We start from the raw sequence: 15,650 nt of genomic DNA, 5'->3' as shown, positions 1-15,650 counted from the left end.
GACGGCTGAACACGCCGAACCCAGGTCCAGGAAGGGGCGGGCCCTGCATGACGCAAAGTGCCGCTCCCCTCGGATGCCCCCGGGGACGCCCGGTTTGGCCCTGGGGTCTCCGTGCCTCTGCTGGTTCCTGGTCATCGGCTTTAAGTTTAAAGAGGTTTTTTTTTTTTTTTCTTTTCCTCTGGGGTTGGGACGTGACTGAAGACACAGCAAAGAGTGCAAGCTGGAGGAAAGCCAGAAGCGCAGAAGGAATGGAGCGGCTGCCTGTCCTGGCGTGACTGCCTCCTGGCGTGGATGGAGATGAGGCCTGTCATTACTTATGTACCAAGTTTACTTCTTCTCATCTTGTCAAAACCGACACAGTGAGGAACACTTGGGTAACCCAGAAAAACTGAAAGAATAAGATAATCACTCGTAGCCCCACCGTGTTGAAGACAACCTACAACCACTCCAAATGTTTTGGCACAATATCCTCCCAACTGTTACTGAATGTAAGCAGATTAATGTGCGTATATGAACCGGTTATTGGAAAAGATGGACACAAATGCCAACAATAGGAAAACAAAAGACAGAAAAAGTAGAATAAAATCATAGTGACTTTCTTCACGAGGCTGCCTCTTTCTACACACTGGACCGTATTTGGTTTTACTATGTTCTCTTTTTCTCTGAGCTTCCTAGATGAAACATTGTTTGACCACTTTGTTCTTCCTCAAAAGGGCTTACCAAGCAATCTTCCTTTTGCTTTCAACATGGAGTTTAAGTAAAATTGACTATTGTTTTGAAATCTTCTACTGTTATGCGGTAATATCCCCCCAGCAGGCATAACACAAATGCTGCTGACAAAAAGAGATGCTTCGAAAGTGATGAGAAACATCCCAACCTGAATGACTGGAAGAGTGGATCCTGACCATTAACTGAAAAAATGTCAACACCTATTTGAAACCTTGCAGATTTGCAGTCGTTAGGAATGGCGCCCCCTAGATATCAACAGTGAAGATACACTATCATTAGTATTATCTGAATATTCATGTTCTCAGCTAAAGTATTACATAACATCTTTTTAAAAATTAGTAAAGGCAATGAATGCTGTTTGGGCAAGAGTTTCTATATCCCTTTGTTCAAATGGCTAGGATTTTATTGTCAACCTGTACATGCTTAAGAAACCCTTTACTTCTCAAAGGGACCACCTGAAAAAGGTGAGTAATGAAGCAACAGACGATTAAGTATTTGGTCGCTCTTGATTTGCTAGAACAGGGGAGTCAAACCCAGGTACACAGAGGAGCCAGGAAATCACTGTAGATGAATGAAGCAGTCACCAAGGCCTGCTGTGCCAAGTTTTCTGATTTACAAAGAAGCAAGAATTTTATGTGAAAGCCAGATTATGTGAAATCTATAGAGATTATGTGAAACCTCTTGTATTTTCAACGTTGGTAGCTAGTATCAGACCATTCTTCCTCCCTATTCCCTAGAACTGCCTCTGAGTTTTGAATTCTGTATCATCAGATTATATCATTCATTATACTCTTTTCGTGTTTGTTTTAGAGAGAGGGAGAGAGGGAGGGAGGGAGGGAGGGAAGGGGAGAGAGAGAATCATCAATGAGAGTGAAGCATGGATCAGCTGCCACTTGCACATCCTCCTGGGGATCAAGCCCAAAGCCAGTGCCCTGACTGGGAATTGAACTTGGTGCATGGGACATCCCTCAACCGAGAGCCACACTGGCCAAGCATCACTCATTATACTCTTCACTTTTGCTGTCATCCTCTGCTACCCCCACCTCAATTCTAACTCCTCATTTTTAGACAATATAGCTCCTTCTCATTATAATTATCTTCAATACTAATACCGTCTTAATTCTTGGTGACTTAAAATGTATGTAGAATAGATTATGATCTTTCAAATACTTTGGGCTCTCAGTTCCTTGACTCCTCTCCTTCAATGATTTTATCCTCCACCCAATTTCAGTCACTCACTCGCATGAACATCCCCTAGAACTTGTCATTGTCAATAACTGCACCCCATCCATACTTTATAAATCCACCCTCTGACCACACCACTTGTACTTGCAGTACATTCTCTCTAGTACTCTAGCATCAATAATCCTTCATTCTCACCAGAATACCAATCCCAAATCTCTTTAAATATATTTTTATTGATTTTCGAGAGGAAGGGAGAGGGAGAGAGAGAAGAAACATCAATGGTGAGAGAGAATTATTGATTGGCTGCCTCCTGCATGCTCCCTATTGGGGATCAAGCCCACAACCTGGGCATGTGCCCTCACTGGGAAAAGAACTGTGACTTCCTGGTTCATAGGTTGATTCTTAAACACTTAGCCACACTGGCTGGGTGCCAATCCAAAGTCTTGCCATCCCATCTCTGGCCCCATCCTCTGGAAGCCCTCATTTTTCTCCTTACCCATAAAGTCCACACTCAATTATTATAATCCCTCCTTTGCTATGCTCTCCATTTTCATGCTCCTCGCTCACTTCATTGAACTCTCTTGACAAATCTACCCTCCTGATTAAATCTAATTTTCTAATGTTTGGCTCTGCACCCATGCTAGGGGGTGGAATCCAATCCCTGTTGATCAGATTCAGTTTAAAATCAAAGCCATGACTCTCAAATTGGTCCTTGATGCTGCCAAGCAGTTACACGATGTACCGTTAGTCCATTTACTCTTCTGGTCTCCTTGACAACTGTTTTATGTCTTCTCTTCTCAATTCACATAATCTTCTCCCCAATCTTCAGGTTCTGCTGATGATCTTGAGAGTATTGCTTGAGAACACTGATACATCAGGAGAAAACATCCATAGGATCTCACTACCATGTCCATTTACCTACCAGCATTTGTGCCAATATACATTCTCCCCTCTTTTCCAAGACTGATTTACCTAGGCTCTTATCTAAGTCTAATATCTTCACATGTGCACGAGGTCCTATCTCCTGTCCCCGCTCACAGACATCAAGGGCAGCTGTTTCACTCTCTGCCATATAATCAATATCTCATTCTTTGCTGATCAATTCCATCAGCATACAAATACGATGTTATTTCTTCTCACCTTAAAACAAAAACAAACCTCTTTGATGCTACTTTCCTCTTCTATCAACCATCCTATTTCTTTGTTCCCTTTTGTAGTGAAGTATTGAATATTCTTACTGTCTCTAATTTTTTTCCTCTGCTCTTCTCTTAAACTCACTCTAAGTAGAACCACCATCACTCACCTTACTCCACTGAAATTGCTCTCTTCAGGGTCACCTACGTCCACATCATTGCCAAATATAATAGTTTTCAGTCTCCATCTTACTTGACCTGTTAGTAAATTTTGACACAGTTGATCACCACCTCCTTCTTGGACACTTTCTTCATTTGTCTTCCACATTCTCATACATTTCCACTTACTTCACTAGTCACTCTTCAACTTTCTTTATTGTTCCTCTTCTTCCAGGGCTCTGTCCATGGTTCTTCTCTCTATCTATACTCACTCCCTTGGTGGTCTCAACCAGTGTTGAGGCTTTACTAGTAAATACCATTCACCTACTGAGAACTGCCATATATCTTTAACCCAGATCTGTCTGTTGAACTCCAGACTCATGTCCAAAATTGAACTCTTGATCATGCCTCCTGAATCTACTCTTACTCACATTTCCCCCCTCTAGATTACTCTGTTCTTCCAGTTGCTCGAACCAAAAACTGTAGTCACCCTTGACTCCTACATGTCTTCACAGCCCACGTTCAATCCACCAGCAAATCCTACTGATTCTATTCAGACTGTATCTAGAATTTGGCACTTTCCCCCGCCTCCACTGCTGCCACCCCAGGCTTGAGTCATCATGTCTTGTCTGATCGCTGTAGTTGTCCCCTAACTCAGAGTAGCTTTCACTATTGCTTCCTACAGGCTTTCTTCAACACTGCATCTGGATTGACCCTTTTAAATCAAATTTGATTATGTCTCTCCTCTGTTCAAAAGCCAACACTGGCTTCTCATTTCAGTCAGAATAAAAGTCAAACTCTTTATGCTGTCTGAATTCTCTCTTGCCCTGCCCCTCTGCTCTGTGTACCCTCTGATATTGTTTCTTTGTTCATTCTACTTTAGCCACACTGCCTCCTTGCTGGTCCTTGAACACACCAGGTTGAGTCCCACACTGGAGCCTTTGGGCTTGCTATTCCTTTGCCTGGTATGCTCTTATCACATGGCTAAGGTCTACCCTGACCTCCAAATTTAAAATTACAGTGGTCTGTACACTGAGATTCAGGTTGGCGTGTGACTGATATCGGCAATAATATATGGCTTTGAGGGGACCACGTCTCATTCAGATCTTTCAATCTTTCTCTGGATCTGAATGATTAACATTTTAGGTTCAAGGATTATTGGCGATTTTATTTCTTACCTGTGTTTTCCGAATTCCCAAAGGTTAAATTGCATTGTATCTATGATTAGGAAATTCTCAAGTCTAGAAAATAATTTCTTCTAACACTTCCATGGTTGATCCCATTTGACAGTTTATTTTTATTTATTTTTTTTTATAAGAGAAAGTTTATTTATAAAGTCACAGAGGTAGAAGAAATGGGCTCAGGAACCAAGTTACAGAGGCAAAAGAAGGGCCCTTGGAGCTTAGGAGAGAGAAAGGCCAGGAAAACCCACCGGGGAAAAGGGGGTGGGGAAAGGAGTGGGGTAGCTCCTTAGGGACAGCTGCCACTATTTTCTTTTTGAATTATTTTCATGGCCCTTTGCACCTCAGGGTGTATTGCTATAATAACTTGTCCCTAGCTATCACTGACTTTTAAAATCTGATTTCTACAATCAAATAATTTTCAGCCAAGGGCTTTCATGCTAATTTCAATATTAGCTAAGGTGCTATTTTTTGAAGCCAACATTTATTTATCCCTAGAAGAATCCCAGACATGTGAAAAGATCTGAGAATATGGCAACATTTTTTTCTCTTGCAGTAAAATCTTTACTCCGATTGTTTGCAGTTTGAGACTAGGAAAGGGCTTAGAGATCTTAGTCCAATTCCTGCATTTTACAGATGACAAAACTGTTCCTGGCTGTAAGAACTCTGGATGCAATGTTTGTTGAAAAAAAAATACTTATAAAAATGCTTACAAAAACAAATCTCATTGTCATGTTATAAACACAAATCATGTACATTTTCCCTCTCAAGGGTTTTACTTTCATTTCCTTGCTATTAAATAAATTTCCCAAATAAATCTTGTATTAACTGGTTCAGGCTGACATATAATACCACAGACTGTGGGGCTTAAATAACAGAAATGTATTTTCTCACAATTTTGGAGGCTACAAGTCCAAGATTAAGGTGTTAGCAGGGTTCAGTTTCTGCTGAGAGCTCTCCTCCTTCTAGCTTGTAGATGACAGAGTTCTCCTTCTACCTTTCCTTGGTAGGTACATGACAGAGAGAAAGAGAGAAGAGAGGATGCTCTAACCACTTAGAATACTGGCCAGGATTCCAGTTTTTTAATATAATAAATCCTCTTGTTATGATTTTATATTAAAATGGGTAATATGCTTATAAAATGTCTGTGAAGTCATAACATGTAAGGTGCTTCTTGGCTTATCCTTATGGAAATGAGGTTAATTTTTTTTGACAAAAGCTTCCAATATCATCAAGTTTAAAAATTTAGTTTCAAAATAGACAGTTCTACAGCTATTCTGAGCTCCACTTTTTTAAAAAAATGTATTTTATTGATTTTTACAGAGAGGAAGGGAGAGAAATAGAGAGTTAGAAACATAGATCAGCTGCCTCCTGCACATCTCCTACTGGGGATGGGCCCGCAACCCAGGTACATGCCCTTGACCGGAATCGAACCTGGGACCTTTCAGTCCGCAGGCCGACGCTCTATCCACTAAGCCAAACCGGTTTCAGCTGAGCTCCACTTTTAGTAAGTCTTTTGAGTACTGTATTATGGTGAAAGTAGGGACGGAGTGAATGTAAACTCATCAAAAAAATGTTCCAGGGACCCTGGGATGATGTCACTCTGGGTAAATCTACACCTCACCTTTATATTGAAATGACACAATATCACGAATAGTAACTGATTCATCGAATTTGCCACCATCATTTCTTTTAGATTAATATAATAGCCCCGCTTACCTGCCTTTGGTTGGGACACTCTCCAATGTATTCTGCATTTGGGATAGCATACAGAGATCTGGCCTTTGCTATCTATCCAGCCTATTGGTTGCCTTCTGTACCCTACTCCCACTGAGGCTTGCCCTCCTCCCTCTTTTGCAGATGTTGGTCCTTTGAGAATTTACCTACATCACTCCACTCTTCTCTGGTTGGCTCCTACTTGTCTTCCAGGATTAAGCATTATTTCATTCAAAAAGCCTGGTTTATAGAAAGTGCTCATTAAATTTAGGGATTAATATTATTGTTAAAATAACAGAATTGAAAATGCATCCCTATGAATAGACACTTCTCCAAAGAAGATATACAGATTGCCAATAGACATATGAAAAGATGCTCAATGTCACTAATCATCAGAGAAATGCAAATTAAAAGTATATTGAGATATCATCTTATACCTATCAGAACGGCTATCATTAATAAATCAACAGTGTTACTGAGGATGTTGAGAAAAGGGAACCCTCATATGTTGTTGGTGGGAATGCAGATTGATGTAGCCACTATGGAAAATGGTATGGAGGCTCCTCAAAAAATTAAAAATGGAACTGCCTTATGACCCAGCAATTCTACTTCTGGGTATATATCCAAAGAAATGCAAAACACTGATTCAAAAGAATATATGTACCCCTACATTCATTACAGCAATATTTATAATGTACTAGATATGGAAGCAACCCAAATACCCATCAATAGATGAGTGGATAAAAAAGTGGACTATTACTTGGCCATAAAAAAGAATGAAATCTTACCATTTGCACCAGCATGGATGGACCTTGAGGATATTATGCTAAGTGAAATAAGTCAGTCAGAGAAAGACAAGTACCATATTACTTAACTTATACGTGAAACCTAAAAAACAATATAAACAAACAAAACAGAAACAGGCTCATAGATATACAAAACAGATGGTTTCAGAGGGGTGGGGAGTTTGGGGGACTGGGTGAAAAAGGTGGAGATTAAGATTGGTAGTTACAAAATAGTCATGTGGATATAAAAAAGTACAACATAGGTAATATATTTAATAATATAATAACTATGTATGGTGCCAAGTGGGTACTGGAAATATCAGGGGGAAACTTTGTAAAATATATAATTATCTAACCACTACGCGGTACATCTAAACTAATATAAAATAACTAGAGGCCCGGTGCATGACATTTGTGCACTGGGGGGGGGGGGGGTGGCTCAGCCCGGGCCTGTGCCCTCTTGCAGTCCAGGACCCCTCAGAGGATGTCCAACTAACAGCTTAGGCCTGTTCTCCATGGAGCGGGCCTAAGCTATTAGTTGGACATCCCCCGAGGGGTCCTGCACTGCTGAGGAGGCAGGAGAGGCTCCTGCAACCACTGCTGCGCTCACCAGCTGTGAGCCCAGCTTCTGGCTGAGCGGTGCTCCCCCTATGGGAGCGTACTGACCACCAGGGGTCAGCTCCTGCATTGAGCATCTGCCCCCTGGTGGTCAGTGTGCATCATAGCGACCAGTTGTTCCACTGTTAGGTCGATTTGCATATTAGGGTTTTACTAGTATTATATAGGATAGGATATTGAATGTGAACTGTAAATGAAAAATAAAATTAAAAAATAAAATTTCAGATCTGAAAATTTTTTAATATATATATTTTTAATTCTCACCTGAAGATGTTTTTAAAATTGATTTTTAGAGAGAGAAACATCCATGTGACAGAGAAATACCAGTAGGCTGCCTCTGCACCTGCTGACCTACCGGGATCTAACCCAAACCTAAGCATGTGCCCTAACCTAGAATCCAACAGGAAGTCCTTTGGTGTACAGGTTGAGACTCCAACCAATTGAGCCACCTGGCCAGGGCAGATCTGAAAAAAAATTTTAATGTACCTCCAGGCCCTGGTCAGTGTGGATCATTAGAGTGTCCTCCCACGCACCAAAGGGTCATGGGTTCTATTCCAGGTGAGGGCACATACACAGGTTGTGGGTTCCATCCCTGTTGGATTGCTTGAACAACTGATCGATGTTTCTTTCTCTTTCCCTCTCCCTTCCTCTCTCTCTAGAATCAATGAAAAAACATATCCTTAGAGGGACTTAAAAAGAAAAAAAATGCTGGTTTGGTTCAGTGGATAGTGCTTCTGCAGGCAGACTGAAGGGTACCGGGTTGGATTCCGATCAAGGGCATGTACCTGGGTTGCAGGTTCAATCTGGGGCCCTAGTCGGGGATTCAGTAAGAGGCAACCAATTGATGTCTCTCACATTAGTTTCTGTCTTTCTCCCTCCCTTCCACTCTCTGTAAAAAAAAAAAAAAATAAATCATCAATGCAAAAATGTCCTCAGGTGAGGATTAACAAAAACAAACAAACACCCCTCCCCAGTGTGATTGTTGAAGGAGATATGAAGTATTTGTTGAATTAATGCAGTGGTTCTCAACCTTCTTAATGCCACGACCCTTTAATACAGTTCCTCATGTTGTGGTGACCCCCAATTTCATTGTTACAAATTGAATATAATTAAAGCATAGTGATTAATCACAAAACAATATGTAATTATATATGTGTTTTCCGATGGTCTTAGGCAACCCCTGTGAAAGGGTTGTTCAACCCCCAAAGGGGTCGCGACCCACAGGTTGAGAACCGCTGAATTAATGGGAAGGGATGGGACTTTGCTTTCTGTTTTAGAAACTCTGCTAGCCAGAGGGTTTATTTTCATTTTAATTGATTGATTACTTTATTTTTTTAAAATATATTTTATTGATTTTTTACAGAGAGGAAGGGAGAGAGATAGAGAGAAACATTGATGAGAGAGGGACATCGATCAGCTGCCTCCTGCACACCGCCTACTGGGGATGTGCCCGCAACCCAGGTACATGCCCTTTACCGGAATCGAACTTGAGACCTTTCAGTCCGAAGGCTGACGCTCTATCCACTGAGCTAAACCAGTAGGGCTTGATTGATTACTTTAGGAAGGGAGTGAAACACTAGTGTGTCATTCCACTTATTTATGCGCTCTTTGGTTGCTTCTTGTCTGTGCCCTGACGGGGGAATCCAACCCGCAACCTGGCTGTATCAGGAGGTCCTAATCCACTGCGCTGGGCGCTGCCTATCAGGGCCCCTCAACAACACCCCTCTGGGCGCCCTGGCCCCTGCCGTGGGCCGGCGCGCCTCTGCCACAGCAAAGGTTTAAAGGGCTCCATTCTGCCAGGGCACCTCTTAGGTTTCGGGTTTGATTCCCGGTGGGGGCGGCCAGGAGGCAGCCAATCCATGTTTCTCTACCACATGGATGTTTCTCTGTCTCTCAAAACCAATAAAAACATATCCTCTGGTGAGGATTTTTTTAAAAAAAAAAGGCTGTTGAGGAACATCTGAGAGAAGCGTCCCTCCACCTGACGCCGAGCACGCACCCGCCTTCCGGCACCCTAACCCCGGCGACCTTCCTGGAGCCGCGCTGAGACGGCGCTCGGATTGGCCGCGCCGCTCGCGGAAGCGGCCGGGCGCTCGGGGCTGACCGCGCTCAGGAAGTGACCGAGGGCCGTTGAGGTCCGTGCGCTCCGCGTCATTCCGCGGGGAGCTGGGGTTCCACTGCCGACATGGCCGACGCCGATCCCCTGTACCCCCGCTCCTCCATCGAGGACGACTTCAACTATGGCAGCTGCGTGGCCTCCGCCAGCGTGCACATCCGCATGGGTAGGTCGCCCTCTCGGGCTCGCCGGGCCCTGCTGCTGCGCAGTCGCCCCGGGAGGCGGATGTCCGGGTTCCCAGGGAGAGCGCCCCCCGCGCCGGGCTCCGGGGAGAGCGGGGTCCGGGCGGGGGAGCACTTCGCCCCGCCTCCCCTCGGGGCTCCCCGGCCGGAGCGGAGCGCAGCGCCGGCCCTGCTCGGGGCTCGGAGGGGAGAGCCGCCCAGGGAGGCCTCCGAGCTGGGAGCTGAGAAAACGAAACTGGAGCCCTTCCTCCTTGAACCCTGTCGTCTCCGGGGTAGAAAGGGACAGATGAAAGCCTCCGCAGCCGTGCTGGGGCGTCTATAAATGAGAAGATACCAGAGGTTATTTTTTACAGTGAAAATAAGTTTATTGTGTAATCAGTATTGTGTAATCAAGATTGTGTAACCGTTGTGATGGATTGTGTAATCATTGTGATTGCACAAAACCTGCATTGAGTTATCTGCTGGGATGTTTGTGCTGTAGGGCATGTGAACGCATTTTATTTTATTTTTTATATTGTTACTGATTTTTAGAGAGAGGGAGGGGGAGAAACATCAGAGCTGATGTGAGAGTAGAACATCCATCCGCTGCCTCCTGCACGCCCCCTACCGGGGATCCAGCCCGCAACCTGAGGAGGCACTATCAACTGAACCACACCCGCCAGGGCACGCATTTTATGTTTATTTATTTATTACTAATTAGAGAGAGAGCGAGCAACATCAGTCTGTTGTTCCACTTATTTATACATTCATTGGGGATCCCACCGCAACCTTGGTGTAACTGGATGATGCTGAGTCTAAACTGTCTGACTTCCCAGCCAGGGACTGTGTGAATGCATTTTAATTTTTCTATCTGTCTGTGTCCTTTGCTGGACTATAAGATCTGTGAGGGCAGGAACCATATCTATTCTTGTTCATTATTTTCTCTGTAGGAACTAGAACTCAACATAGGTTTGAGTATTATTGGGGCAGGTGCTGGAAATAGATGATTTCTAAGTCAATCAAAATACCATATTAGTTTTAAATTATTCCATATCTAGTGGGCAGAAATTATTCTAAATTTAAAATACTCAGTTTTGCGCGGCCGGTATGGCTCAGTGGTTGAGCATCGACGCTCTATCCATTGAGCCAAACCAGTTTCGGCTATGGGCCATTTTTATATCTTCTATGAAGAAATGTCTTTTTGCCTATTTTGTTTTGATGAGCTTTATTTTTTAAAGCAGTTTTAGATTCACCGCAAAATTAAATGTGGAAAGTACCGGTGTACCGGTTAATAATGCAGATTTTGTAATCAAAGAAAAATGATAATTTCAAGAGAAACATCAAAAGTGCTTTATTCAAAGTAATGTCCATCGCTAGCTACACATTTCCCCCATCTTTCAGGTAATTTGTGGATACCGTCCCAATAGAACTTTTCTTGTTTTGAGGCAAACCATTCAGAGACCCAATTTCCCACTTCTTCGTATGTTTTGAAGTGCTGCTCAGAAAGTGCATGTGCCATCGACCGGAACAAGTGGTAATCTGAAGGAGCAAGGTCTGGTGAATACGGTGGGTGGGTTAATACTTCCCAGGCAAGATCTTTTAATGTGTCTTTAACTGGTTTTGAAGTGTGTGATGGTGCGTCATCATGAAGCAAAATTACTTTGCCGTGTCTTCTGGCCCATTCTGGTCGTTTTATGATCAAAGCGTGGTTCAAGTTGATTATTTGTTGTCGGTAGCGATCAGTATTAACAGTTTCACCTGGTTTTAGAAGCTCATAATACACCACACCTTCCTGATCCCACCAAACGCAGAGCATTGTCTTGTTTCCGAAGTGATTTGGCCTTGCAGTCAATGTTGATGGTTGACCTGGATCAACCCATGATTTTGTGCATTTGGGATTCTCAAAATAAATCCACTTTTCATCGCCAGTCACAATTTGATGCAAAAAAAACTTTCTTTTGTGCCGTTGAAGCAACATTTTACTGATGACTTTTCGGTTTTCCATTTGTCTTTCGTTCAGTTGATGTGGCACCCATTTTCCTTCCTTTAAAATCTTTCCCATTGCTTGTAAACGATCAGAAATTGTTTGCTGAGCAACGTTTAATCTTTCTGCAAGTTGTTTTTGAGTTTGACACGCATCTTCATCCAATAATGCTTGTAATTGTTGGTCTTCAAATTTTTTCGGTTGACCTGGACGTTCTTTGTCTTTCACATCGAAATCATCACTTTTAAAGCGTTTAAACCAGCGTTCACAAGTATCTTGAGATGGAGCATGTTCACCATAAGCTTCCCGAAGTATACGATAACTTTCAGCAGCACGTTTCTTCAAAATAAAGTAATGAATTAAAACTTCCCGCAAATGCTCTTTTTTTGGCACGAAATTCGACATTTTTTAAGCGTAAAAATATCTATGATGTTAACACCTTCAGCAAGTTTGACATATGAAGTTTTGAAGCTTGCTGTCAATACAACAAAATAGCATACATATCAAATCGCATATATATCAACATATGTGTAACTCCATCTATTGAAAGAAGTCCGCATTATTACAGAGAGTTTCCATATACCCTTGCCCAGACACACTCCAAGCCTCCCCCATTATCAACATCCTGTACCAGAGTGGTACATTTGTTACAATCCATGAACCTACACTGACACATCATTATCACCCAAAGCCCATCATTTACATTAGGGTTCATTCTAGGTGTTGTACATTCTTTGGGTTTTGATAAATGTACAGTGGGGCCTTGACTTACGAGTTTAATTCGTTCCGTGACGGAGCTCGTAACTCAAATTACTCGTATGTCAAATCTTAAAGTGAACGAGTGAGACACGTGATGCTGGGCTGATGTTGTGGCGTTCACTGTGACGTTCGCTGCGCCAACTAGCGGTGGGGTATCTGAAGCTGGCTCGTAACCCGAATTTTAGCTCGCAACTCAAAGCAAAAAATCGGCCAAGAGATGGCTCGTATCTCGAAAAACTCGTTAGTCGGGACACTCGTAAGTCAAGGCCCCACTGTATAATGACTTAACCTACCTTTACAGTATCATACAGAATAGTTTCACTATCTTAAAAATCCTCCATGCTCTCCCCATTTATCCCTCCCTTCCACCAACCCCTGAAACTGAATGCCACAAAGTTTTGCTCAGAATTTTTGTGATAACAATATTGTCATTTTCCCTGGACTTACAATCCTGAAATAATATACACCCATGATTTACAGAAAACTAAGTTTAAAAACACTTGTCTAAAATAACATGGTTCTTACCTGGCTGGGTGGCTTAGTGGTTGAGTGTCAACCCATGAACCAGGAAGTTACAGTTCAATTCCTGGTCAGGGCACATACCTGGGTTGCAGACTGGATCCCCAGGAGGGGGAGTGGGAGTGCAGGAGGCAGCTGATTGATGATTCTCTCTCACCACTGATGTTTCTCTCTCTGTCCCACCTTTTCCTCTCTCTAAAATAAATAAAAGCATATAAATAAAATAGCATGGTTCTTTGCAGTGAAGCTCCGGGACTAGAAACCAGATTTCATAATTTCCACCTCTCTGCATACCTAAACTGTTTTTAAAGAAAAATTAGTTTTATATTTATTTCTGTATGTCTTATGTCACTATGACAATACTGATCTAAATAACCCAAAACTCAATGAACATTTACTCATTCATGAATATTTAAATTATGCTGGAGCATTTTACTTAGGAGCCCTGGTAATTAGGCTGGTAACTGAGCTGACTACATTTGTATTAAAAAGTGGTTCTCAGCTGTCTCTGGTCCTTTACCAATTAATAAGTAAAAAAGAAATGTTCCACTTGTTTTTTAAAGCAAAATTAAGCTGACTGTAATGTGTACATTTTCTGGAAAATAATTTTGGAATATTATAAATATAAATGTCAAGGCTCCTTGTTGGAAAACAACAAATCATGAAGCTACAGAAAAATTATGGGAGAATGAATTTTTGAGTACAGTCTCTACCTTGAGCACTTTTACAGTGCCAGTTAAGTTTATATAGTCAGTTATATATGAAATATATTATAGCCTATTAAACTAGTCTATTTTAGCAATATGCTATATGTATATTTTTGAAACACTAACACATACTATTTTATAGACTCAGGAGAATGTTATAATTTATGGGATTATATATACTTTCCTGCAATTTTGTATTTTCACTTAATATCTTTTACATGTAAAAATAGCAGTACAGTGTGTCTCAGTTGGTTGAGCATCATTCCAGTTTAATTCCCAGTCAGGGCACATGCCCAGGTGTGGGCTCAATCCCAGTTAGGGGCGTGCAAGAGGCAGCTGATCAATGGTTCTCTCATCGATGTTTCTCCCTCTCCCTTTCTCTCTCTAAAATAACAAAATATATATTTTAGAAAAATCGCAGTACACAATAGCCTTTTAATGGCAGTGGTCTTACCTAGTGTGTGTGTACCACAATTAATTTAATCATACCCTTTTGATGGATATTTAGGTTATTTTTTTGTATTCCTTCAAATATTGCTTTAGGGGACATCTTTCCATAACTCTGTAAATTTCTGCAAGTGTTGCTCTAGGATAAATTTTTAGAAGTGAAATTAATGGGTCAAAAGAGTATGTATATTTTAAATTTGATTGATATCATTAATTATCCTCCAATCGATGTTTCTCTCCCCTTCTCCCTCTCTCTCTGAAATCAATGAAAACATATCCTTGGGTGAGGATAAAAAAAATTAAATAAAAAATAAAAAAAATAATGTGATTAGAAGTATGGTTAGGGTCCATTGGGAGCATGAGGAAGAACATTTAATTCAGACTGGGGAAATGAGAAAGGCTGAATCTTGAAAGGTGACTAGCAGTTAGCTAAGGGGATGAGGGGTGTTATTATCAGTGCTAGAGGCCCGATGCATGAAATTCGTGCAAGAGTAGGCCTTCCTTTCCCTGCCTGCCAGCACCGGCTTTCCTCTGACACCCGGGACCCAGGCTTCTCTCCCAGCCCCAGCTTTGTCTGGAACAGTGGTTCTCAACCTTCTGGCCCTTTAAATACAGTTCCTCATGTTGTGCCCCCAACCATAAAATTATTTTCATTGCTACTTCATAACTGTAATGTTACTACTGTTATGAATCGTAATGTAAATATCTGATATGCAGGATGGTCTTAGGCGACCCCTGTGAAAGGGTTGTTCACCCGCCAAAGGGGTCGAGACCCACAGGTTGAGAACCGCTGGAGGTAGTCTGGAAGGACAGCCAGCCTAATTAGCATATTATGCTTTTATTATTATAGACTAGAGGCCCGGTGCACAAAAATTTGTGCACTGGCGGGGGGGGGGGTGTCCCTCAGCCCCACTTGTGCCCTCTCACAGTCTGGGACCCCTCGGGAGATAACGACCTGCTGGCTTAGGCCCACTCCCGGGTGGCAGAGGGCAGGCCCAATCCCTAGGTCCTGCCCCGCAGCTCCTGGTCGGGCTCAGAGCAGGGCCGATTGGGAGTTGGGGTGCCGTCCCGTCATGCACAGAGCAGGCGGATCAGGAGGTTGCGATGCCACCCTCAGTCACGCTCAGGGTAGGGCCGATTGGGGGGTTGGGGCGCTGCCCCCTGTCACACTCAAGGCAGGGTCGATGGGGAGGTTGCGGCGCCATCCCCTGTCACGCACAGAGCAGGGCGGACCAGGGGGTTGTGGTGCCACCCCCTGTCACATACAGAGCTGGCCAATCAGGGGGTTGGGGCGCTGCCCCCTGTCACGCACAGAGCAGGGCCCATCAGGGGGTTGGGGAGCTCCCCCCTGTCATGCACAGAGCAGGGCCGATCAGGAGGTTGTGATGGCCACCCTCAGTCACGCTCAGGGTAGGGCCGATTGGGGGGTTGGGGCGCCGCCCCCTGTCACC

At 43.0% G+C, this 15,650-nt stretch overlaps 2 protein-coding genes across 4 annotated transcripts in view; one reads left to right on the top strand and one right to left on the bottom strand.

Annotated features, from left to right (window-relative positions):
• IRAK3 (interleukin 1 receptor associated kinase 3) overlaps window positions 1-9,661 on the bottom strand; it is a 62,233-nt gene extending 52,572 nt beyond the window's left edge. The window contains exon 1 of the mRNA XM_006096865.2: window positions 9,526-9,661. Within this exon, the coding sequence (XP_006096927.1) occupies window positions 9,526-9,661 (136 nt within the window). The remainder of the gene's footprint in view (window positions 1-9,525) is intronic.
• Window positions 9,501-15,650, top strand: part of TMBIM4 (transmembrane BAX inhibitor motif containing 4) — a 17,612-nt gene continuing 11,462 nt past the window's right edge. The window contains exon 1 of one of the 3 annotated variants that reach the window (XM_023760670.1): window positions 9,501-9,788. In XM_023760670.1, coding sequence (XP_023616438.1) covers window positions 9,692-9,788 — 97 coding nt within the window. In that variant the 5' untranslated portion in view covers window positions 9,501-9,691. The remainder of the gene's footprint in view (window positions 9,789-15,650) is intronic. The other 2 variants (XM_014462741.2, XM_006096858.3) reach the window with 2 other exon arrangements.

The sequence above is a fragment of the Myotis lucifugus genome, unplaced genomic scaffold (genome assembly GCF_000147115.1).
Source record: "Myotis lucifugus unplaced genomic scaffold, Myoluc2.0 scaffold_189, whole genome shotgun sequence".
NCBI classification, from domain to species: Eukaryota; Metazoa; Chordata; class Mammalia; order Chiroptera; family Vespertilionidae; genus Myotis; species Myotis lucifugus.
This window is presented reverse-complemented; position numbering and strand designations above follow the sequence as displayed.